The sequence below is a fragment of the Cervus canadensis genome, chromosome 1 (assembly GCF_019320065.1).
Source record: "Cervus canadensis isolate Bull #8, Minnesota chromosome 1, ASM1932006v1, whole genome shotgun sequence".
Lineage (NCBI taxonomy): Eukaryota > Metazoa > Chordata > Mammalia > Artiodactyla > Cervidae > Cervus > Cervus canadensis.
The window spans coordinates 123,170,899-123,195,091 of NC_057386.1; the positions used below are offsets into that span (position 1 = coordinate 123,170,899).

The 24,193-nt window shown below is 54.8% G+C and overlaps 1 protein-coding gene across 3 annotated transcripts in view; it reads right to left on the bottom strand.

Moving 5' to 3' along the window:
- The window catches only part of SH2B3 (SH2B adaptor protein 3), a 38,094-nt gene extending 16,069 nt beyond the window's left edge, over positions 1-22,025 (bottom strand). For 2 of the 3 annotated variants that reach the window (XM_043440660.1, XM_043440649.1), the window contains exons 1-2: positions 21,683-22,025; positions 10,334-11,134 (exon numbers count right to left, since the gene is read on the bottom strand). In XM_043440660.1, coding sequence (XP_043296595.1) covers positions 10,334-11,107 — 774 coding nt within the window. In that variant the 5' untranslated portion in view covers positions 11,108-11,134; positions 21,683-22,025. The remainder of the gene's footprint in view (positions 1-10,333; positions 11,135-21,682) is intronic. The other variant, XM_043440643.1, reaches the window with a different exon arrangement.
- Positions 22,026-24,193: the final 2,168 nt, after the last annotated feature.

Consider the following 24,193-nt stretch of genomic DNA (forward strand, 5'->3'; position numbering starts at 1 on the left):
ATGTCTGCAGCAGCACTTTTCATAATCACCCGGAAGTGAAAACAACCTAATGTCCATCCACTGAGAAAGGGATATACAAAATGTCATTTAGTCATACAATGGAAAATTATTTGGTAATAAAAAGGAACGAAATACTGACACGAGCTCCAACATGGACAAACCTTGAACACATGATGCTGAGTGAAAGAAGACAGTCATAAAGGACCACACACTGGTTCCGTGTACATGGAAAGAACAGACTAAGCCAACCTAGAGACACAGAAAGGAGACGAGTGGCTACCTGGGGCTGGGGCAGGGGAGGAGTGAGGAGTGATTGCGATGGCTACAAGGTCTCTTTTTGAGATGAGTGGTGGTGAGATGAGAAAGTGGTCTGTAAACCATGGCGACAGTTGTACAGCCCTGTATATATACTAAAAACCACTGTACCCTTTTAAACAGGTTAATTTTATAATATGTAAACTCTATCTCAATCAAGCTTTAAGAGAAAACATATGAGAAGCGCTCATGAAGCCTTCCAGCCAGCACTTCCCCTCTAAGAACACAGCCTAAGGAAGTAATCAGAGATGGGCAGCAAGATTGATGTACAAGATGTTTGTCACGAGGGTATCTACTTGAGCAAAAAAATTAGAAATGGTTCAAACAGGAGTCTGGATGATCACAGATAAATATATCATGGCCTATGGAAGTGAATATTGTGCAGCCATTATTTTAAGACATTCTTAAACATTTCTTAAGAAAACATAAAAATGTTCGAGACATGTTAAGTAGAAAAAAAAAAAGGAGGACAAGTCTTGTCAGTCCCACGAGGACTTGGGGTTTTGTCCAAAAGTTTCTGCCTGTTTCCAGCATGCTGGGCACATGGAAGGGGCTCCCTCTATAACTACTGAATGAAGAATTAGTGAATGCTGATGGAGCTGCAATTTGGGGGAAAAGTTCTAGAAAGAAATACAAGAGAGGACAAAGACATCGACTGGGACTGAACTGCTCATTCTGAGTAGTTGGATCGTGGGTGGTTTTTCAGTGACTGTTCTATCATTTCTGCCCTGAGCTTTACTAATTGAAAAAACAAAACCAGAAACACCAGCAGCTCAAATGTGGGGGCCCTCAGTAAGGTAGACAGTTTCCTAGATTACACGGAGATCTGAAAAGAGACACGGTCTGTCCTCCCATTCCAGACGGTTCCCTGGAAAGAGGTTCTCTTTGCTGCGCTGTGGACTTCAGACTGGGCCGCAGTCAGAATTCGCGTCCGGCCCGGGAAGGGTGGGGGATACACAGGGAGGGAGGACCCAGAGGCCAGGTCTTGCAGTGCTGGCCCCCGCCCCTATCCACTGTCATACACTGGTTCCACAGACCGAGCAATCAGTGGGGTCCGCGGCCCGAGGGCAACGGTGGCCTCCACCCCAGCTTGGAGGGGAGAGAGTAAAAGGGGTGTGGGCCCCAGAAAGGAAGCTGAGGTGGCCCCTCCTGCCTTGGGGAAGGAAGCTACCCCGCCCCCACCCCCAGTGAGGGCCAGCGCTCAGAACGCAGAGATCTCTGCTCTGCATTTTGGTTTCCTTTTCCATTCACAAAGAAGTGGGTGGGGGATTTCCAGCAGGCCCAACTGGCTCTCCGTCTTGTCCGCTTTGCCCAGTTCAGGCCACTGGGAGTGGCAGCCAGGTGGTGGCCTATCCCAGGGAGGGCCTCGGGACCCAGCTCGGGGGTCTGTGACTTCCCACACAGGAAGCCCCTTCTGCTGGCCCTCAGGGAAGGAAACACCTCACACTTCCTCCCGGAGCCAGGTTTTGACTCAGTCACCCAGGATTGAGGGCAGGACAGACATCCCATTCTCCAGAATGGGAAACCAAGGCTGAAACAGGCCAGATTTTCAGCCCAAAGCCACATAAACAAGGACGCAAGAGCCAGGATCTGAACCCAAACCTGTCCATGTGCCCTGCCCCAAGGCCACCAAGTCCACAGCGCAGACTCCACAGTTCTGTGTCTCCACTCGCGGTCCCCCAACAAAGGAAAACCGAAGAGCAACTTCCAAGAAGCTGGCGACAGCCACAGGCCCGAGGAGCAGGGGGATGGGGGGATGATAAATGACTGTCATTCGCTGCCCTCCCCCTGATGGATTCAGGGGCACTTTCCAGTCTCGGGATTCACAGAATTTGAGCTGAAAGGAAGCACACCGATACCATCTGCCCGTGGTTTCAGCGTGGTTGGGGGTTTCTTCTAAGCGGCAAAGTAGTTTTCAAAAAACGATGTTACACAAAACCCCAATAAGGGGCAGACGGGGCGGCTGTGTGTGCGGTTGGGGGCCCCATGGGAGCCCTGCCTACCACCACCCCTTCCTTCCTTCCCCTACCAGCCCTGGAAGGCCCGGATCAAGCCCCTTGGTTGCCTGTTTCACAGCTCAGAGAGGCATGGGGAATCACCTGGGTCACAGCAGCCCTGGCAGAGCGAGGACAGAAACCCCATCTCACCCCAGAAGCCTCTGACGTCTGGTCATCCTAGGAAGGTGGGATTGGGGATGCACTAGCCTTCTACACGCCTGTCTCCCCGGGAAGCATCAGGGCTGTCTGGGCCCACGAGGGTCTGCTGGGCTGCAGTGGCTGGTCTGTGCCTGTCTGGGGGTTGATGCAAGCCCCTGACCTTGGCAGACCCACAGCAGACTGCATTCCTGCTCTTCCACCTGCCAGCTGGGTGGCCTTGGGCAAACCTCTCTACCTCTCCATGCCCGTTTCCTCTAACGAGACAGTGTCCTCGCTGTCCCCGCCTTCCAGGGTTTGTGGTGGTTGCATGGGATGTGTCGAATGCAGTGCCCACCGTGCTGAAAATAACTAGTAACAAGTAGCAGCTGCAGCAGCGAAGCCTGGCTGAGACCCCCTGCGCGGGGCCGGCTCTCGCAGCCATGGGGACGGCAGTTGGTTCACCATCGCCCGCTGTGGATGCCGCCACTCAGCTCTTTGTACTTGAGGAAGATGAGGCACAGGGAGGGCCAAGTGCCCTTGCCGAGGCCGCGCAGTGCAGAAGGGCAGGGGCGGGACTCGGGCCCAGGTCAGTCCGAGCCCCCTGGAGGCTGCCCCTCCCGCCCGCACGGCCGCTTCCTGCCCAGCCCTCCTCTTCCTCCTCGCACTCCTGCCTCTGAGAGGAAACCGCCGGCCCCAGCGGACGTCCCTCTCTCTCTGCTTCCTCTTTCCCACACTCGGGCACGGACTCTGGGCTCAGCCCCCAGGGTCCAGCGGTGGCTCCTCCTGCATCATGGGGCCTCAGTTTCCCCACCCGGGAGGCAGGCACAGCGGAGTCAGGGGAGGTTAAGGGGCTAGTTGGGCGCTGCCCTCACCCCCAGGCTGCACTCAGACTCTCAGCCCCTTCATCATCCAGGCTGCTCGCCAGGAGCACCAACTGCTCCCAGCCAGGTCCCTCGCCCACCCAGTCAGCACCCGCAGGATCCACAACGCGTGTGGGCGCCAGGACCACCCCCATTTTACAGACAGGGAACTGAAGCCCTGTCACTTGCCCAAGGACAGCTCAGAAGAAGCAGAGGAGGAACGACTCTGAACCACACTGCCCGACGGCCCCCGGCCACCCTAAGGACCAGTCGGTCCAGCGACTGCCAACTGACCCACTTCCTCTTGGGGCTACGAGGGCCGTCAGTGCAGGCAGGAGCTCAGGGCTGTGGGCCGATGCCCCTAGGATCCCCCACCTCCTTCCTCAACCGCTTTCTCTGGGCTGAGCGGCAGAGGCCTGCTGTGCAAGAGGGACCCAGGGCAGTCTGGGCTTCAGTGTGCCCAGCTGTACACTGGTGGCACTGGACAGATGGCCATGGGGAGCCTTTTCAGGTCTGAGAACTCAAAACAGACACTCCCCAACCCCCACCCACCCGGGCAGGGCCCCTGGCTAAACACTACCAGCTCTGCCACCCATGATAACAACAGTAAATCCTCTGGAGACTCACTGGGCACCAGGTGCAGCCCGAATGCCCAATTTCCCATCCTGTCTCCGATGCTCTGAGCTGTGCGACTGTGGGCAAGTCACCTCCCCACTCCTGAACTCAATTTCCCCATCTGTGATATGGGGGTAATCACTGCAGCCCCCTCACAGGGCTGCTGTGAGGGGTAAATGAAGCCCAGAGAGTTAAGTGCTTAGTGTGTAACAAGTGCCAAACAGATGCTGCCTAAGAGGGCGTTTTTCAACAGCACCTACTATTAACAGAAGTCCATCAGTACTCCCACAGTACAGATGAGAGAAACTGAGGCTCAGCCCTCAGACCTGGCAAAGCTGGCCAGACTCAGACCCCTTCAGCCAAAGCTGAGACTGGAAACAGCAAAGGGCTGGCCCTCAGGCCATGGCGTGCCCAGATGCGCTCCATTGAAAATGGATCCCAGCCCCTAGGAGAGCCCTGCCCCCCAGGCTAGCCGACCCCAACCCCTGTAATTGCTTCCTGACCTTGGGACCCACCTCTCACCCCAGTCAGGCTCTCCCGCTGCAGGGGCCAGGCTGAGGTGCACACTCCAAGTGAGCCTGGCCCAGTACTGCCAAATCCACCAATTCGTATGAGAAACCAGAAGTTGGGCTCTTATAGGAAACTTCTCCAACTTACGGTTTGTAAATACTGGCAACCAATCCATCTTTCTTGTTTGTAACTGCCAAGCAGGATGGCACATCTTAGGCCTGGCCTGGCCAGGAGCTGGTGCTCTATACCCCATGGCTGAAGGCGGGCCATTCAACAGTGTGGCTGGGGGCACAGAAGTAGGGACCCATTGGGATCAGGGTTCAGATCTCCTTAGCAGCATGATCCTCAGTTTCTTTATCTCTACCGGCCTCAGTTTTCCCATCTGTCAAATGGGCTGATAAGCTTGACTTCATGGGAAGGACTTGAGGGTCAAGTGTTTAGGGCAATGCCTGGCGAGTAGTAATGTTTACTTAAGGAAACATACTGCTTCCCCAGCATCCCCCAGCCTGAGCTCAGAGATGCCTAAGGGGAGGGAAGTGCCACAGGACAAGAAGGTCTTCTAGGAGAAGAATCATGCCACATTCTCCCAGACACCGGAAGACCACAGGCAGCCCCAGAGGGTTTCTCTAGCCCATTCCTACTGCTGAGTGAGTGTCACACCTGCCTCTGGCCCTAAATCCTTCATGTACTCCCACTGCTCTGTGTGAAACCTAAAATCCTCACTGTGCTCCCTCAGGCCCCACCCAACCCAGCCCCGTCACCTTTCCAGCCTCACCCCTCCTTCCGCCCTCTACTCCAGCCCCTGGCCGCCTGGCTGTTCCTCAAAGTCTCCCGGGTCATGCCCACCCGAGGGCCTTCCCACTTGCCGTTTCCTCAACATGGGACTCCCTCACCCAATCTTCCAGGAGCGGCACCTTCGCTCATCCCAGACGTCACTTCCTGCCAAGGGGCCTCTGATGACCACCCCCCAGGAACAATCCCCAGCCTCCTCCAAGGGCCGGTGCACAGAAGGAAGGGTTGTCCCGCCCCTGTCCACCTGCAGCGATGCCGCTGAAACTAGACTTTGGACTTTGGGAACGAACTACGCATGTCTCCTCCCACCCGCTCTGAACGTCCACTGCAGCAGCCTGTGGCCTCCGCTTACACACCGCCTGGAACGGCCAGCTCCCTCCCACCACAGCCCTCACGGTGACCCTTGAGCCCTGGCTGCTGCTATCACGCCTACTTTACAGACAACTAGACTGAGGCTGTGAGTGGAGAATTGACCTGCCCAGGGTCAGGGGCACTGGTCAGAGGCGGAGCTCTGACCCAACTCCAGGCGAGGCAGACCCATGAACTGCCGACCACCTGGCATCAGACTTCCGGGGGTGCGGGTGGCGCACGCCCTGAGCGGTGTCACTGGGCGGTGCCCTCTCTGCTCTCATCCTCCAAGCCTCTTCCACCTGAGCACCCTCCGAGTGCCAGAGCTCAGGTCTGAGTCCAGAGCTCAAGCCTTTGCCGTCACACCCTCCTTTGCCTTTCTTGACTCTTTTTCAGCTGCACCCCCGGCATGTGAGATCTTAGTTCACCTGCCAGAGATGGAAGTCGCTCCCCCTACGCTGGAACCACAGAGTCTTAACCATTGGACCATCAGGGAAGTCACTGCCTTTGTTTCAAGTTGCTCCCATAGGGGTGAGGTGTGGGGGAGGAGAGAGAGGCTCAAGAGGGAGTTGATATATGTATAATTATGGCTGATTTGTGTTGTATGGCAGAGAGCAAGACAACATTGTAAAACAACTTTCTTCCAATTAAAAAATAAATTAAGTTGCTCTCATAGACAACTCCAGGGTCAGAGGTCAGAGGTCAAGGCTGCCCACTAGGCAGGCACACTCAAGACTTCTAGTCTAGATATCTTCAGCCTAGACTGGATGCTCCCAGTCACTCCAGGAAACATTCAGAAGAGCCCCAGGCTGTTCTAATCCCGAAGGGAAGCTGTCAGCAGCGGACAGAGCTAGGACCTGCTCAGACACCCTGTGGAGGGGGTGGGAGATGCCCCACCAAAACTGCTCACTTTGTGGGGGACACCCCAGGTCACACAGCAACCACCAAGCCTATGAAAGAGGCCCAGGTGGCCTGGGGGAGCGGTGAGCCCAGAGACCCAGCTGCCACCCCCAGGTCCCACTTCTCCGGGGCCAGACACCACTTCTGAGCCCTAAGGACTCTGACAGGTGCTCTGACTCTGGGCTCCTGAAGAACAGGAGCTTTGATCGTGCATCCCAGCCAGACACCAAGGGCCCAAAGCAGTAAATAAATCTGCACTGACTTATTACCAAATAATAAGTCCCCAAATCATTTCACTACCATGACAACCACAACAACAAGAAACACCAGGAACACCAAGGTTCCCTGTGCCGGGCGCTCTGCAGAGGCACCCTCCCAGGTAACACAACAGCCACGCAAAGTGCGAACTCTGAGAAGCTCAGTTCGATAGAGGAGGAAGCTGGGGCCCAGAGAGGTGACACCACCTGCCTGAAGATCTGCAGCTGAGAAAGAAGCCAATTCACTGTTTGAACTTGGGTCCACCTGACTCCTGGCGCTGGGTTTTCTAAGACAGTTTGTTCTCAGAAGCAGCAGTTCTTAAAAGTTTTACAGGGAATTGCATGTTATCATGCAGATAAGACCATGTATCTGGGATGATATATGCCTTTCATGGTGTCAGAGCCTTGAGACTTTTTAAAACAATGAGTAAAGTTTTTATCTGCACTTTCCAAAGGCTTCATGTTACATTTGGGATAAAATACTAACTCCTCACAGGACCTCCTCCCCCACAAGCCATCTGCCCCTTCTGTGACCCCACCACACTTCTGTGTTTCTTTCCTAAAAACATGCAAAATGTTTTCCCATCTCAGTGCCTTTTCCCTATGCTGTTCCCGAAACCCAGCGACTTTTATCTCTGTAAGATCTTGGTTCAGGGACGTCCCTGGTGGTCCAATGGTTAAGAATCTGCCTGCTAATGCAGGGGCTGTGGGTTCAATTCCTGGTCTGTGAACCAAGATCCCACATGCCACAGGGCAACTAATCCTGAGCGCCACAACTACTGAGACCAAGTGCTCTGGAGTCTGAGTGCCTCAACTAGAGAAGCCCACTCACTGTAACAAAGACCCAGTGCAGCCAAAAAAAAAAAAAAGATCTCAGTTCAAAAGTCACCTCCTCAATGGCAGCCCAGTGGTTAGAACTCCAAGCTTTCACTAACAAGGGTGCAGGGGTTCAATCTCTGGTTGCGAAACTAAGATTCCCACAAGCCTCACAGTAGTTTAAAAAAAAAAAAGTCACCTCAAGACTCACAGCTAAACTTTGGTGATTAAGACAGTGTGGTGTTGGCCTAAGGACAGACACACAGGCCAGCAGAACAGAAGGTCCAGAAGCACACAGATGGACACTAGACTCAGGATGACAGTGGCATCACATGCGACCCCATGGAAAAAGAGGGTCACATCAGCATGCAGTGCCAGAACTGGAAGAACTGTGACCCCCACCTCACACCATAACTCAGGATGGATCTTGTGAAGGCCTGTCAATATGATTCGGCCCAAACAATAAAGCTTCTAGAAGACAAGAAAGATCTTTATGACCCTTGGTAGGCAAAGATTCCTTTAATGGGACAGAAAAAGCACTAACCATAAAGGAAAGCAATCAATAAACTTTAAACTACATTAAAATCAAGAACTTAGGTTCACAAAAGGATTCCATTAAAAGAGTAAAAAGCTAAGCACAGTGCCACAGTGCAGAAGATGATACAGACAAAGAAAGTGCCTTCAGGGTATATAAAAACTATAAATCAATAAGAAAAAGACAGACAACTCAATAAGAATGACAAACACTTGCAAAAAGAGCCAGTCCCAATGGCCAATAAACATGATAAGGTACTTAACCTCATGAGTCATCAGGGAAATACAAATTAAAGCCACAATTTGAAATACCAGTATACATCCATTGAAGAGAAGAAAAAAAGACTCATACACTGCTGATGGGGATGCAAAGCTGTGCTGTCAATTTGGAAAAAAAATTCAGAGGTTTCTTACAAAGTGAAACCTGTACTTACCATATGACCTAGCACTTCTAGGAATCTACCAAAGGGAAATGGAAGCATATGTTCATACAAAGACCTTAGAACAAATTTCATTACAGCATGATTTGTAAAAGTCTCAAAGCAGAAACAATCCAAATATCCACCAATCAGTAAATGGATAAACAAACTGAGGGACATCCATACAACAGACTGGATTTCCTTAGCCATAAAAAGAAACAAACTCTGGTGCATCCAAGAGCGTGAGCAAATCTCTAGAACATACTGGGTAAAAGAAGCCAGACATAAAAATCAATGTACTGTGCAATTCTGGGCTTCCTAGGTTGCCCTAGTGGTAAAGAACCCGCCTGCCAAGGCAGGTTAGATGTAACAGACGTGGGTTCAATCCCTGAGTCAGGAAGATCCCCTGGAGGAGGGCATGGCAACCCACTCCAGTATTCCTGCCTAGAGAATCCCGTGGACAGAGCCTGGCAGGCTGCAGACCATGGAGTCCCACAGGGTCAGACACAACTGAAGCGACTTAGCATGCACACACAGACTGTGTGATTCCATTTATATGAAGTTCAAAACAGAGAAATGCAATCCATAGGGGTATGAGTCAGTGTGTGTGGAGGGAGGGGTGCTGATGTGGAAGAGGTGTGAGGGAGCCCCCCAGGGCGCTGGGCCACTGGGTATACAAACACAGAGATCCTTGTGAACTTTCAGATGCGCTTCACACGGCTCAGCATGTGAGTATGACTCCACAGTGAAGTTTAAAAACGAAAGGTACTTCACACAAGGGGCTTCCTTGACAACATCCCATCCCACCCCCCAAATTAGGACCTCCTCCCAGAGGTCCAATTTCTTTCTTTCAGAACACAAGAGAGAATTTATAATTCCAAGTTCATTGGTCATTTTACTCCTTCAATAGCCCCACCAGAACACCAGCTTCCCCAGCAATTAGTGCTGAGCAGTTGCTCAACAAGTGTTTTTTGAATGAATAATTGTTGGTCTCCTTCACCCAGACGGTGACCCCCCCACGGCTGGGATCTGCTTTGCTCACTCTCTAGACTAAGGGCCTAGGACATAACAGAACCACAAAGAGAAGGGAATTACAGGCCACCGGATCCCATCAGCTTGACACATCTGGTCAAAGATGGAGTCCTGCAGGTGTCCAGACGACAATGACCCGTCAGCCTCAACTGCACCACTAGGATTATGTCACAAAAGACAAAAAAAAAAAATCTAAACTTCAAAAAAAGTAAGACATTCACAAAGCATGGAAGGCCTCCAGGGAATTCTACCACAGTTATTAACTCCTTAGGAGAAATCCTCCTATTTGTCAGGGTCAACCTGGGTCAGGCTTTTCAAGGACCCTGAACCACGATGCCACTGGCCCACATGATGCCCATGTATGGTGTCCCTGGATATTCTACAAAATCCCTGACCAGTGCTGCTGAAAACTGTCAAGGCCGCCAGAAACAAGACAAGGCTGAAAAACCATTCATCACAGCCAAGAGGTGCCTAAGGACACATTAACGACTACATCGAACTTGGTGTCCTGAAGCAGAAAAGGGACCTTAGGGGAAAACCAGGGAAAGCCAAGGACCCCCAGAGTCCAGTGAACAGCCATGTTCCAACGTTTACTCCTTAATTATACGACAGATGTGACTGGCACTGTAACAGAGAAACACGAAGCAAAGCTGGGTGTGGCATCTAAGGGAGCTCTGTACTATCTAAAAATGGGAAATGATTCTCTGAGGGAAAAGTTCACCTTTAAAAGTCCCCTGGGCACTCTGCGGCTACCTGTGGGGAAAGTGTCACCACCCGGAGCCACGTGCGTGGGGTCTTACCTTGGGCGGGTCGAAGAGCTCGAGCAGGTGGTCTGCGCCGTCGGGGCCCACGCGCCGCAAAGCCAGCCGCCCCCGCTGCCAGCGCGCCCCGCTGTCCATGGAGGCCTCGTCGGCCAGGCTGTACCGCAGCGTCGCCTCCTTGAGGGCCTCGGGCGGCGGCTCCCGAGCCAGGCTCCAGGGCAGGAGCTTCCTGGCCAGGCCGGGCCTGGCCGGGGCCTCGCCGGCCTCCCCGTTGGTGGCGACGGGGCCCGCGGGCAGCTCGCCGGCCGAGCGGTGGCGGAAGATGTGGCGGAGGCTGTGGCGCAGGTGCTGGAGCGAGCAGGTGGCGGCCGGCCGCGGCGGAGCCAGCTCCTCGGAGCTGCGGGCCTTGGGCAGGCCGGGGACGGGGGCGGCGGGGCCGGCGCCTGGCTCGGCTGGGGCCGCCTCGGCCTTGGCCGGGGATCCGCGGCCCGTCTCACGGTAGTCGCGCGTGGGGGCGGCGGGGGTGGCCCGGGGTGCCGGCGGCCCGGGCGCCCGGCCCTCGCGCACTTCGCGGCAGAAGTAGCGCTGGAAGAGGTCGGTGAACTGCAGCGACACGAGCTCGGCGCGCAGCGGCGCGTGGTGTGGGTGCTCGCGGGCAAAGAGCCAGTACTGCCGGGCCAGCTCCCGGGCCGCGGCCACCGCGTGCAGCTCGCAGAACTCACTCCAGCCCCGCGGGGACGGGGCGGCCGCCGCCGAGGTGGAGGCCGAGGACGCAGACGAGGCTGAGGAGGACTGCAGGGTGGGCCCGTTCATGGCGGAGACCGAGGTGGAGCAGCCAGGCTGAAAGACACGGTGGGGAGTGCGTGACAAAGGAGGGAGTGGACGACTGGGCAGACCACCACAACACACACCTCCAGACAGCTGGTTATCAGGCACTACCTCAAATAATGAATATTACCTTAATACCCAGTGCTGGTGAAGATGCAGCAAAGTGAGCACTCCCCTGCAATGCTGCAGGTATTGTGGGGAGTACAGCCTTTAGGGCCGGCAGCTTGGGAGGATCATTTTCAGACCTAGTAATTCCCCTTGTAAGCATTCAAGAGAAACAGTTTCCCACCTGAGCAGAGAGGCATGTACAAGACAACCCCCTTCCAGGTGTCTCCTGCCCCGACATTTATAATCGGGAAAAAGCACTGTGCTCAGTTGCTCAGTCATGTGAGACTCTGAGACCCCATGGACTGTAGCCTGCCTGTCTCCTCTCTCCATGGGATTTCCCAGGCAAGAATACTGGAATGGGTTGCCATTCCCTTCTTCAGGGGATCTTACTAACCCAGGGATCGAACCCAGGTCTCCCACATCACAGGCTGATTCTTTACCATTTGAACCAGGGAAAAGGTAAATTCAACCTAAGGGCTTCCTAGGTGGCTCAGCGGTCAAGAATCCTTCTTCCAATGCATTAGTTGGGAAGATCCACTGGAGAAGGAAATGGCAACCCACTCCAATATTCTTGTCTGGGAAGTCCCAAGGACAGAGGAGCCTGGTGTGTTACAGTCTATGGGGTCGCAAAGAGTCTCACACGACTGAGCGACTAAACAACGAATACAACCTAAACGCCTATCAGTCAGAGACTGGTGAAACAAACTGTGATACAGCTGCAGGCCAGAATGTGCTACAGCATATTCCAAAAGGAGGAAGATCTATGCTACCATCTTGGGAAGTCTCCAGGGCACAGCATTAAGGGAAAAAGCAAACCACTGAGCAATACAAACCATTCATGATCCTATTTACATGAACATACAAAGCAAAACTACCAATTCTTATGTGTACATAAATGTATTTAAGTGATGGGCAAGAAAGATGTGGCTGGAGCAAACCCATGCAGCAACAGTAGTGACCTGTGGGGAAGAGTCAGAAGTTGGGGTGCAAGAGGGGAAGTAACCAAGGAAGACTTATGACTTGTCTCTAGAAAATCTGGTTAAGAACAAGGCGCCTGGAGCCTAGATTCAAATCCCACTGCTACTAGTTGTGACCCTGGGTTTGTGATATCTTTCTGCCTTGCTTGCCCCATCTATAAAATGGGGACCATGTTGCACCTACCTCATAGAAGTGTTATGAGGATTCACTGAATTAAATGGAAAGGCTTTGGAACCTAAGGAGAGCCTAATAAGTCTTGTAATCAATGTTACAATAAGAGTGTATTATTGGGATTCCCTGGTGGCTCAGACTGTAAAGCGTCTGCCCGCAGTGCAGGAGACCTGGGTTGGATCCCCGGGTCGGGAAGATCCCCTGGAGATGGAAATGGCAACCCACTCCAGTACTCTTGCCTAGAAAATTCCATGGATGGAGGAGCCTGGTGGGCTACAGTCCATGGGGTCGCAAAAGAGTTGGACACGACTGAGCAACTTCATAATTGGTGTCAATAAACATAAAAAAAACAAATAAAAAGGAATAAATTAACAAGACTCATAAAGGGTACAAAGGTACTTCCCGCTCTCATGGGGGAATGTTGGATCAGGCAGCCCTTGCCTGTTCATCGAAACTGGGGCTCCAATACAATCAAAGTGCAGAAGCCCCCTACCCTCTGCTGTCCACGGTGCTGAACCCTGGCCCTCTCTCGTTACCATCAGTACTGTCTTTCCTTCCAACTAAGCCAGGTTGGGCCTGGGCCCCTTCTGAGGACCACATACTCATGGATGCCTACTCACCCCACCCTGATATTACTGAGGACCTACTGTGTGCCAGGCACTGTGTTAGGCCCTAGGGATACAGGAGCGAACCAGACAGACAGAAATTCCTGCTCTCCTGGGGCTACATTATACACAAACACACAAAAGTACTGGCTGTGTGCCTCTCATCAGACCTCTCTGAACCCTAATTTCTTCATCTGTCAAATGGGGAACAGCACAGTAGCCACCTTCTAAGACCTTGAAAGGAGTCCTTGTAAGGGGACTCAAGGTGAGAATCTGAACCTAGAAACTGGGGTTCTTTCTGCCCCACCCCATTCTACATCTCCAGGTCCTGGTGGTGACCCAGCAGCCAATCACAGCAGCATAGTCCAGAGGCATAGAGTGGGTGCCACTGCTTCAGCTGGGAGGGTGCTGTGCACACACTTGACTTCGCACATCACAGGGCCCTCGGCAGCTACACATAGTAGGCACTTTGTACACAGTGGGCAGAAGGGAAGGGAGGGGGCCACGTGTGTCCTTGGCCACCACACTCCAAGAAAAGCACCCTGTCGCTGAAGGAGAGGGTTCTACCTGAAAGTATGGGTGACCTGTCCTTGGCTAACCCCTTGGCCACCCCACAGCTTGACACAGCACTGTGCTCACAGGTTAGGGAACCAGATTCCAGACCCGAGCACCTGTCCCACCCACGAGACTGTGTGGTCGGCCCTCACACTGGCTGCTGCTGGGCCACTGCATCAGGTGTCTCTGTGCCCTGCCTGCTCCCAGTCTCACTCAGAAGCCTTCCTTGAGCTCACTGGTGACTGAGTCCTGAACTTGTCTTTCAGCACACGTGCTCTCATTCAATCACTGTGATTATTTAATGAGTCACTCTCTCCCCCACCAGACTGTGAACTCCACAATGCCAGGAGCCACTTCCAGCTCCAACCCCAGGTCCTAGCATGCAGCAGGAGCCCAATAAACACCTGCTGAATGAATGAAGGTAGGAATGCAAGAGGCTGGCTGGATTTGCAACCTCTGGCTCCTCCAGCAGGTGTGTGGTGGCCAGCACTCACCGATGAGCACTTCTTGCTGGGCGAACCCACTGCTGGGCACCCAGGCCTGTCCTTTTGTCTGGAACACCTGACCCTATCTGCCCCTGTACATCAGAGACCTGAAGCCCAGCTGCAGGACCAACCTGGGGAACAGCCTTCTCGGAACAGCTGTGCCCACTGCAAGCTCCCTCACCACTCAGGAAGGGGGGCCAGCAGCCCTCCTCACTGGGCCCCCTACTCCAGTTCCCCACAGGGAGAGTGGTGTGTACTCAATACTTGCTAAACATCAGGCATTTTTCTAACTGCTTTTGCAAAACATTAACTTTCCTAGGCTTAACAACAGCACTAGCAGGTAGGGTCAATAATTGCTCCCATTTTACAGGTGGTTAAACTGAAGCACAGAGCTCCTGTGGCTAGTGATCAATGGAAACCCCACACAGAAGCCCCCCCACAAAACACCTGATCAGTGCCCAAACTCCCACCACAAGGAAGACTTACTGCCCAGTGAATGATTATCCAGAGGAGAAGATAGAAAGACCTCACTCAGGTCTTCCTGGTGGTTCAGACAGTAAAGCGTCTGCCTACAATGCAGGAGACCCAGGTTCAATCCCTGGGTCGGGAAGATCCCCTGGAAAAGGAAATGGCAACCCACTCCAGTACTCTTGCCTGGAAAATCCCATGGACAGAGGAGCCTGGTAGGCTACAGTCCATGGGGTCGCAAAGAGTCGGACAAGACTGAGTGACTTCACTCACTCAGGTCCTGCTGGAGTCAGGAGGCCCCAGTGACTCTGAACAAGTGGTTGGAAAACAGCCACAGGGTGAAAGTTTTAAAACAACAATAAATGATGCTATGTGCCGGGGTGATTGGACAGAGGAGAGGCTTTTGAGCCTCAGTCTCTGGGGTCCTGAGGAAGCCCCCTCACTCGGAGCCAGGATTCCCAGCTGTTCAGAGCCTGAATTCTCCCTGGCTTGGTATAGGATGTATTGCTATATGGCTGAACAAGGGACACCTGCCAAATACTGGCTAAGCCTTCAGAGCTCTCACCAGGTTACCCCAGCAGGGATGCTGTGGACACACTTGTTTTAAACTTGGGGGTCTGAAAGGCAGACCCACCTCCCCTCCCTCGCGACATAAGCCCCAGGATGGGCACAGAGGTGCCCATTTCACGCTATGTGCCCCACCCTGCGCTAAATACTTCACATTTTTTCACTTATTTATTCCCCATTGGCAGGGGCAGCCCCAGCATTATGCCCATTTGATGGATGAGAGAGCCAAGGTGGGGGAGGAATGGTCTGTCCAGGGTCACAAGGTCCGCGAGGGGCACAGCTGGGATTAAAAGCCTGTTCAGTTGCTGGAAGCACCAGCTATAGTGAGCAATACTGCTCACCGTCCACCTCCCTCAGCATCTGCCCCCAGCAGCCAAGGGTCACGGCACTCCCGGCCCACTCCATGGGGCGTGTCAGAGCAGCAACTCCAGAAATGCTAAAGTTGCATGAAGTGATGAATTCCCAGGGCTGAGGCGGGCTGCTGTATGATTGTCAAACTCTTGCAATCATGCCCCTGACCTTCATGGACTGACAAAAAAAGGCTGAGGGGCTCCGAGAAACTCACCACCACAAATGAGCTCTCCACGGTGGAGCTACCAACTAAATCTGGGTTCACATCCTTATTCTGCCACTTCCTCGCTGTGTGCTGCAGAAAAGAGGGCTCCCCTCCCCATCTGTAAAATGGGTTCATGTTTTTCTCTGGACATTCACTAGGAGCATTCTAAGAACTGATATCTGTGGGGTCCTGGGCACAGGGCTCAAGAAACAAGTGGCTGCTGCTATTATTGTTGTTCGAAAAGAGGGGCGCCAGCTCCCGAGAATGTCAGACCCGCCTGCTGTAAGCAGCCACAGGCAGTCTCGCAGGCTTCACTGGCTGGGCCAGGAAGGGGGCAGGGCAGGGGGGCGGGCCACAGGAGCCTGAACACAAGGCCTTCTCAGGGGAGAAGCATTGCTCAGGCAGCTCCGGGCAGGAGCTCTGGGCAGGAAGCCACCAGCCAGAGCACTCAGCTGTGGCCTGTGTTGGGGAGGGGGCCATGCCTGGGAGGTTTCCTGGTCAGGGCATGCAGCCAGGCCGCAGGAAGGTGGTCCTCTCTTTGGGCCCCAGCCCAGGAGGTAGCATTTATTGAGTGTTTACTATGTGCCAGACACAGAGGAAGAGCAACCGATCAGATCACGCCAACCCCGGGAACAGGGCCTAGAAGCTCTTGGCAGGAAAAGCAACTACTAATCACCTGTGGGTTCCCAGGAGCCCCCCAGGCTTCAGCTAGCGGGTATGAGGAGAGGGGTCTTTGGTGCATTTTTTTCCCCTTCAATCCCCTCCCCACCCATGGGAGCATCTGGGAGACTGGGCAACCAAAGGGATGAACAGCCATCACAGAGGGCCTGCAAGTCCAGGGGGTCCCTCCCACCTCCTCATCTGGGACTTTGAGGACAGGCAGTTCTGCTGGATAAGGAAGTGGGGGTCCAAGATCTCCCAAAATCCCCCAGCAGGGTAAGAGACAAGGATGAGGCAACAAGAACAGGGAGATCAGATTGCATCCTGGCACCCCACCCCCCAATTCCCCACTGCATACCCACAGAGGTGGGGGCAGCTACCTCTGTGCCCATCCTGGGGCTTATGTCGCAAGGGAGGGGAGGTGGGTCTGCCTTTCAGACCCCCAAGTTTAAAACAAGTGTGTCCACAGTATCCCTGCTGGGGTAACCTGGTGAGAGCTCTGAAGGCTTAGCCAGTATTTGGCAGGTGTCCCTTGTTCAGCCATATAGCAATACATCCTATACCAAGCCAGGGAGAATTCAGGCTCTGAACAGCTGGGAATCCTGGCTCCGAGTGAGGGGGCTTCCTCAGGACCCCAGAGACTGAGGCTCAAAAGCCTCTCCTCTGTCTAATCACCCCGGGTAATAACGGAATCTGGGGAAGCTAATATTTCCTGCTTCATTATCAGGCCCAGGTGCAGAGAAGGCCCTTACCCACCTGTGGGAATTTCACCTGCCAAGGCTCAGGGAGAATATTTTAAATTGTGGCAAGTGAACTTAAAATGAGCCAGTTCAGAGCCTCCATCTGCACCCAGGTCTACAGCTCACAGATGTTTGGGCAGGAAGTCTTACACCTTCTGAGGAAGACACCTCCTCCAAGGAGCCCTCCAGGTTCATTCCAGGCTACTGGAAGCATTTCTGCCTTTCCTGCCTGCAGCACCAACTTCCTCCGGGAGCCCAGATCCCCCCTGTCCAAAGAGGCCCAGTGTTGAGGGGATTCCAGCACATGGCCTGGCAGGAGGCCCACTGCCCTTTCACACCACTCATGCTGGGTCAGACTGTGGAGGAGCCTATGGAAGGTTCAGAGCAGAGGTTCTGGGGCCCTAGGGAGGCTGAGAAGTGGGGTCTCTCCTAGACCACGGGGCGGCCAGGGAGCCCTGAGGCACTCTCTCTGGGGTCACCGAGTGCCCGAGGACATTTATCACATCAGCGCAGTCTGCCAGAACAGGAAATGTCCTCTGGCTTCCTCTGCCCCCACCCCCGCCTGACACCCCGGCCAACAGCCCGGCTAGGCTTTGGGAGGTGGGGAGAGCCGAGCCTATCCCCCCGCCCCCCGCCCAAGAATAGGCAGAACTCTAAGCCACCCCCATCCCAAGACAGGACTTCTTCCTTTAAGTGCCCCTGGGTGGAGGAGAGACGGCAGGGCAGCCTGTCAGCTCCACGCGTCCCATACCCCCAGACGGTATCGCCTCTTCAGGACGGGAGCCCTCAAGCCCTCCTGCTCCTGTGCACATCTCTCCACTCATCACCCTCTCTGGGACTCTCCTCCAAGTGACATGACAGGAGGGCCAGCTCTCAAAGGACCGATTTTGTGCCAAAGGCCCTCTTTTGTGTCCACCTCTCCTAATCTCATTTCCAGGCCTCCAGCCCCTCAAGGCCAAGGCCTGCCCCTCAGGCGTCCTGTGAGTCTGCTCCCAATGAGCCGGGCACAGACTTCCTCCCTCCCAGGCCTCCCTGGGGACACGCAGGGCAGTGGCAGGCTCTCCCCCCCCAACCACACCCCAGCCAGCCGGGGTGGGGGCCCACATCCGGGCAGGCCCCCAGGGGCTCCGTTGCCTGGTTCATGAGGAAGCCTGCAGCCCGGCCCCCCTAGCCGACCCCTGACAGGGTGGCGTGGGAGGAAAAATCTTCCAGCCATCTGCTCAGCTGCTGGGTTTCCGGACGGGGCGGAGCCGGGGGACGCCAGGAGGACTTGCTCTCCTGGGGAAGTGCCCCTTGCCCCCGCGGTCAGGAAGGACGCTGGACTGAGCAGCCCAGGAGTGACCACTGGGACCCCAGAGTCCCCACCAGAGAATGCTGGGCGTCCAGGTTTCTGGGCCCAAGGCAGTGGGTGTCCAGCTGCGGTTTGGACCTGCCCAGTCCCCGAGGGACCTCAGGCCCTGGAAGCCAGGGAGCTGGGGCACAGGGCTCCTGGGTCCAATTAGGCCTGACTCAGCCAGTGACCCTAGCTGAGTCACTTCCCCTGGGCAGCCTGCTGGCCTCAGTTTCCTCAGGGAGGGCGGGTAGCTGGGAACAGGGTCTGGCTGGGAACAAGCAACTTGTATTACACCTCTGGACTCTCCAAGGCAGGCTTCTTTCGTCTGCCAGATGGAAGCAGCTTCCTGTTCTGCCCCGCCAAAGATGCTAAACACCCCAGGGCCCCCAGGGACCATTTTCCCAGGAAACCTGGCAATTAAGTGCCAGCCTTCCTCTCAGGCATTAACAGCAGTAGCTCTTATTAAGCACTGACTGCATGCCAGGCACTGTGCCTGCCTCTTCTCAAAACAACCCTATTAGTGCTCTCATTCATAGACGAGGAAATCCACAGCTCAGAGACGTTAAGGGACAAGCCCAAGGTCACACAGCCATAGCAATTATACTCAACACAGTGAGCCCCTACTCTGTGCCAGGCTCATACCCTTCACATATGAACTCACATATAGGGTCATATACCCAAGAGAAGCTGGAACCCCCATTGGGCAGTTGAGGTCCAGAGAGGTCAGGTAACTTGTCCAAGGCTTCACAGCTAGAAGCTGGCAAAGCTCAGATCTGGTTCCAAAACCTATGCTGCTACTGGGAGAAGCAAGAACTGAATAGCGAAGTCCTCTCATTTGAATAACAACGACAACAATAACAACAACAGTGTCTATTATTAATTGAGTGCCAAGGCCAGCACTGAGTGCTTTATGTGCTCTGTCTCTCCCACTCAGGGTGGGCAGTGCAGGGGACGGGCAGCTGGAAGGCCCCTCCAAGTGCCTCCAACATTGCCCCCTCTGCCCTCGAGGAAGCTCTATCCAGGAGGTGGCACAGCTGGACCCAGACACCCAACGGCGCCTACAGGCTGAACTGCTGCAGGGCTCCCTAGCACCTGCCAGGGCCAGGCTACTGCTATATTGGAGTAGTTCTACAGAAACGAATTTGTATTAGAAAGAATTTGTGTTATTGAAGAAGGATCAAGCTCAGGATTCAGAAGAATGGGGGAGGGGAAGGAGAAGGAAAACAAGGAAAGCTAATACCCACAACAAACAAGATAACAACAATCTCTTCCTTATTATTATTCATTCTCCTGACCTAGCCATTCTAAACACTTCAGGAATTCACTCATTTATGGTTCCAATGACCCTAAAGAAGTAGGTACTAATATCACACCCATTTGACAGCTGAAAAAACTGAGGTGGGGGGTTGTTAAGCAAGGCCATAGAGCTGGGAATCACCAACATCTCACCCTGTCCAGGAACTCCAGAATGCTTCTCCCAGAACTCAGGAAACCTCAGAGCTGCTCGTGCAGGTGGTGCTCAAGGGATGCTGATGAACAAACATTCCACAGCCAGTAACAATAACACTAACGATGGTAATGAGGAAAACCACCACCACCTGTAAGTGCACCTTTCCTGCCAGGCTCATTATGTGCCTACCACAAACCTATTATTACCTCGTTTCACACAGGGGGAGACCGAGGCTCACAAGTGTCACTTGCCCATGCCCTCGGCTGGGAAAAAGCAGTGGAGGTATGGAACCTAAGCTTTCACGACCCTCCTCTGTCACTACTGAGCCCCTGAAGGAACTCAGACGCCAGAAGCTGATGCTTTAGTCCAGCCCCTTCCCAGCTGGCTCCTCCACGGCCCACAGAGACTCACACGAGTTCTAGGAATGTTCACCCTTTGGCTCCAAAGGATTTTCCCTCCCAGAGGGGGGTTGTGGGAAAAAGCTCAGAAAAAGTGTATTAAAAACCCATCCAACTTCCCCAATGGGCCCTGGCCTCTCATCTGCTGACCCCAGCCTGACAAGGGGGCCTCAGTCCGCTCTCCCCCCACTACGGCTGGGTCTCTGGGCCCCAGGGGGCCTCCAGCGCTGTTTCCGCTCTGGCAGCCAGGTCAGTGATGGGAAATTCAGACACAACTCTGGAGATGCATGTGCCCACTGCCCTGGCAGGGGCCCTAGGGGTTGGACTGTAAATGGGAATGGACTGGCTGCCCCAGCTGAGCAGGGCAGCTGCTGGGTGTCGGAGGAAGCTCATCTCCCGGGGCAGATCTCTGCCCCTCCTGCTCCCAAAGCTGGTCCTTAGCCCTCCAGACTTCGTTTTGCCAGGCCCTCTGTTCAGAAACCCCCTCCTGGAGCCCAATTTCACTTCCTCCCACTCAGTCCGGCCTGGTCATTCCCCTCCCTGGAGGCCCCCAGCTGCAGGCAGTGAACTCCTTACCTACATCATTGTGGCCCGGGAATGGGGAAGAGAAACAGGAGAATGAGGAAACTCAAGAAAAAAAAGTGGAATGGCAGGCAGGCCCCCCTCCCCAGTTCCTCAAATGCAATCCCCACTGCCCCAAAAACCCCCAAGAACAGAATGAGGAGAGGGAGGGGATTTCTGCACCAGGCATTAAGGGCCTCTGAAATACCTTCCAGCCCTGATGACCTATTAGGCCAATGACTTGTGTCCCTGTTTATTTTGGGTGGAAGGATTCCCCCTGGAGCCCCATGTCCAGGGTGGGAAGGTACCAGTCCAAAGAGAACTGATCTCTGAAAGCCCTAACCCTTTTGAACCCCCAGATTCTGCAGCATGGGGGCGCCTGGGCCACCCCACCTCCCAGAGGTAAAGAATAATGGGGAGAGGGGTTTCTGGAATGCTGGGGGTGGGGGACAGTGAGTGCTAGCCCCTTAGCCACATGGCCTCGCCTGGGAGAGTAGGGAGAGGCCTGTGCCCCACTCCAAGAGGACGCTTCCATTCTCACGGGCTCAGTTTGACTACTTTCACTTTCAAGGTATCAAAGCAGTGACCCCTCAACCCCTCCTCTCTAGGTACAAGTTGACTGGCTAGGCTACATTAAGAGGCAGCTGGGAGTATTAGCCAAACCTTTTCCCAGCGCCTCCCCCCCTCCACTGCCTCAGCTACCCCCACTACATCCCCAACACGTGTGTGGGTGTCGGCTGGGAGGGTGTCGCAGGAGCTGGGGGACGGTCACCCCTGAACACCCCCACCAGAGTGAGCAGCTGGACAATATTTTAGGCAGTTGCGGGAGTGCGCAGACACTGGGCAGAACGGGACATGGGGCCTCCCCGTCCCCCATTGAAGCCCTTCCAGCTCCGGAGGGAAGCTCTGGGAAAGGCGTGCTTACCTGAGAGAGAGGGGGACCGGGCCCGGCCGGCCCATGGCGTCGCGCGCCCCCGGCCCCCCGAAATCCCGAAGGGGCGGGCGGGCCCCCGCCCCGGGCGCGTTCTCTCCCGCGCGCCGGCTCCTGGCTCGCGGCTCGCTCGAGCGGGGCTCAGGCAGGAAACCCGGGCTCGGAAAATGGCCAGCGCCTCATCATTTCCGCCGCCAGCGCTTGACAGTTGCGGGAGGATGCGCCTCCGGGCCGCCACCAGGGAAACTTTGCTGTCGCCGACGTCGCCACCGCGGGCCGCGACAGTCCTGGCGGGCGGCCGGGCGGAGGCGGTGGCCCGAGCCCATGCCGCCCCGCGCCGTTATGTAAAGAGGAACCGGCTGTGCTAGCAGAGCCCGGCGGGGGAGGGCGGCTACGAGAGGGGCGGGGCCGGGGCGGGGCCTGGACACGCTAAGCCCCGCCCCCAGTCCGCCCGCGAGCCGGACTTGGCCGGAGGCGAGGGGGGGCGGGAAAAACAGGGCTCGAGGGGCGGGGCTGGTCCTTGCCCCGCCCACCAGCCCGGTTTCTCCTCAACTGACCGAGTTCTGGGGTCTCAATCGCAAGCCCGGAGAGGCGGGCCCTTGTGAAACCACGCCCACAGCTCGCCCACCCGGTGGCGTATCGCACAGCCTAAAGAAGGGAACGAACGGCCGAAGGGGCGGGGCAACCCTGGCCCCACCCAGTGAGCGCCAGCGACCACCACGCGAGCCTCCACGCTGTGGGGGCGGGGTCGGATGAAGGAAAGGCGGGGTCTGAAGGCGGGGCCAGGCCAAGGCTCCTGGCCTCGAGGGGGCGCGACCCTGCCGACTCCCTCCTGCCGGGCCTTATCTGCGCGCGCCGGGCCGGTCAGTGCAATAGCGACCGCAGCTTTCATCATCACCCGGGGAAGGATCCCAACCCCGCCCAACCCCGACTATCCTCAACTCTACTGAGCCGACCCCCCATAGCGCCACCCTCAGCTCTGACCCTGTCGTAACCCATGGCCCTGTAGATGGGCCTCTATGGGCCCATCCATTTCCCAACTCCAGGAGGGCATCCTTCTCCAGGAAGCCCTCCTGAATCGCTGGCTCCCATGGCCTCTGGGCCTCCCTCTCTGCTCTCCCCGGGGCTACTTTCATTTTATCTGAGCCATAGGTGGGATGAGGTTCACAGTGGGGTCTGCACTAGCCTGAGGGGGAGCATACTACACCCAGCCAGTCCTTCCTCTAACACATGGGAGGGAGGGGAGAGAGGAATGTCTGCTCTTCTCTCCCTCCCACAACAGGAAACAAGTCGCTCACACCCCCAGCTTGCAGGGGCCACATGGACTCTTTCCAGACAACACACTCTTCCATTCCCCTGCCTCCCCCTCTTACTAACCTTGGGCAAATGACTTGACTTCTCCACACCTCAATTTCCTCATCTATGAAATGGAAATAATAAGAGTACACATAACCCAGGGTTGTTGCGAGAATTAAATGAGTTAATGCATTAAAGCACTTAGCAAGGGGCTTTGCCCAAGGGGAAACACTGCTAGTGTTTGTTCAACAATCAGGCCTGAGTCCTGCCGTTGGTGCTACAGGAAGGGGTTCCCCCAGAAGATGGGGATTTCCAGATTTCACCAGATGGCGGAAGGGGGACTGTCTGCTGTAGGATCCTTAGAGTTCAATAACCTTGAAGGAACTGGCCACAGACATGTGCTTTCCATAAATATGTATGTCAGGCATTGTTCAGAGTGCTGGGGACACAGCACTGAATGAGACAGACAAATATCCCTGCCTTCATGGGCATCCCTTGTCCTCAGCTGACATTCTGATGAGGGGACATGGAACATGAATAAATAGAAAGTGGGATAATGTATTATGAAGATGACAAAACAGTAACAGGATGGAGAGTGCTTCCCAGGCTCTCTGAGACTGTACACTTGGAGGACCTTCTAAGGAACTAATATTTGGGATGAGACCACCCCTCTCCTCCACCTCACCACAAGAAGGATCCAGGCATGATAAAGAACAATAACTGGAAAAAAAAAAAAAAGAACAATAACTGGAAAGATCCTGATGTGGGAATAAACTTGATGTATTCAAGGGAAGTCAAGAAAGCAGTGGTGATGCCTGGACTGACAGGTGGGACGAGATGAAGGAGGCCCCTCACGTGGAGACTTAAAGGTCCTGGTGGCAGGTCTGGGAATTATCCTGGGAGCAATAGAGCCATGGAGGGTTTTGCACAGAAGGACCTGTTGCCTTTGAGCTGCCAAGTTTGCAGCTGGCAACCCATAAGGAGGTGCCCCAGTGATGTTCACACAGCAGCTGATGATGTGGGACAAAGGGAGTAAGTCGTCAGGGAAGCCTAACCCGATCACCCCGTACTATTACCTCTTTCTCACATCTGGGGATCTGAGGTCCGCAGAGAGCAATTACTCGCCTGCAGTCATACAGCCTTCAGGTGGTACCAACAGAGCGGCCAGGTACACCCCAGTTGTCAAATGGTTGCTGAAATCTGCCAGCC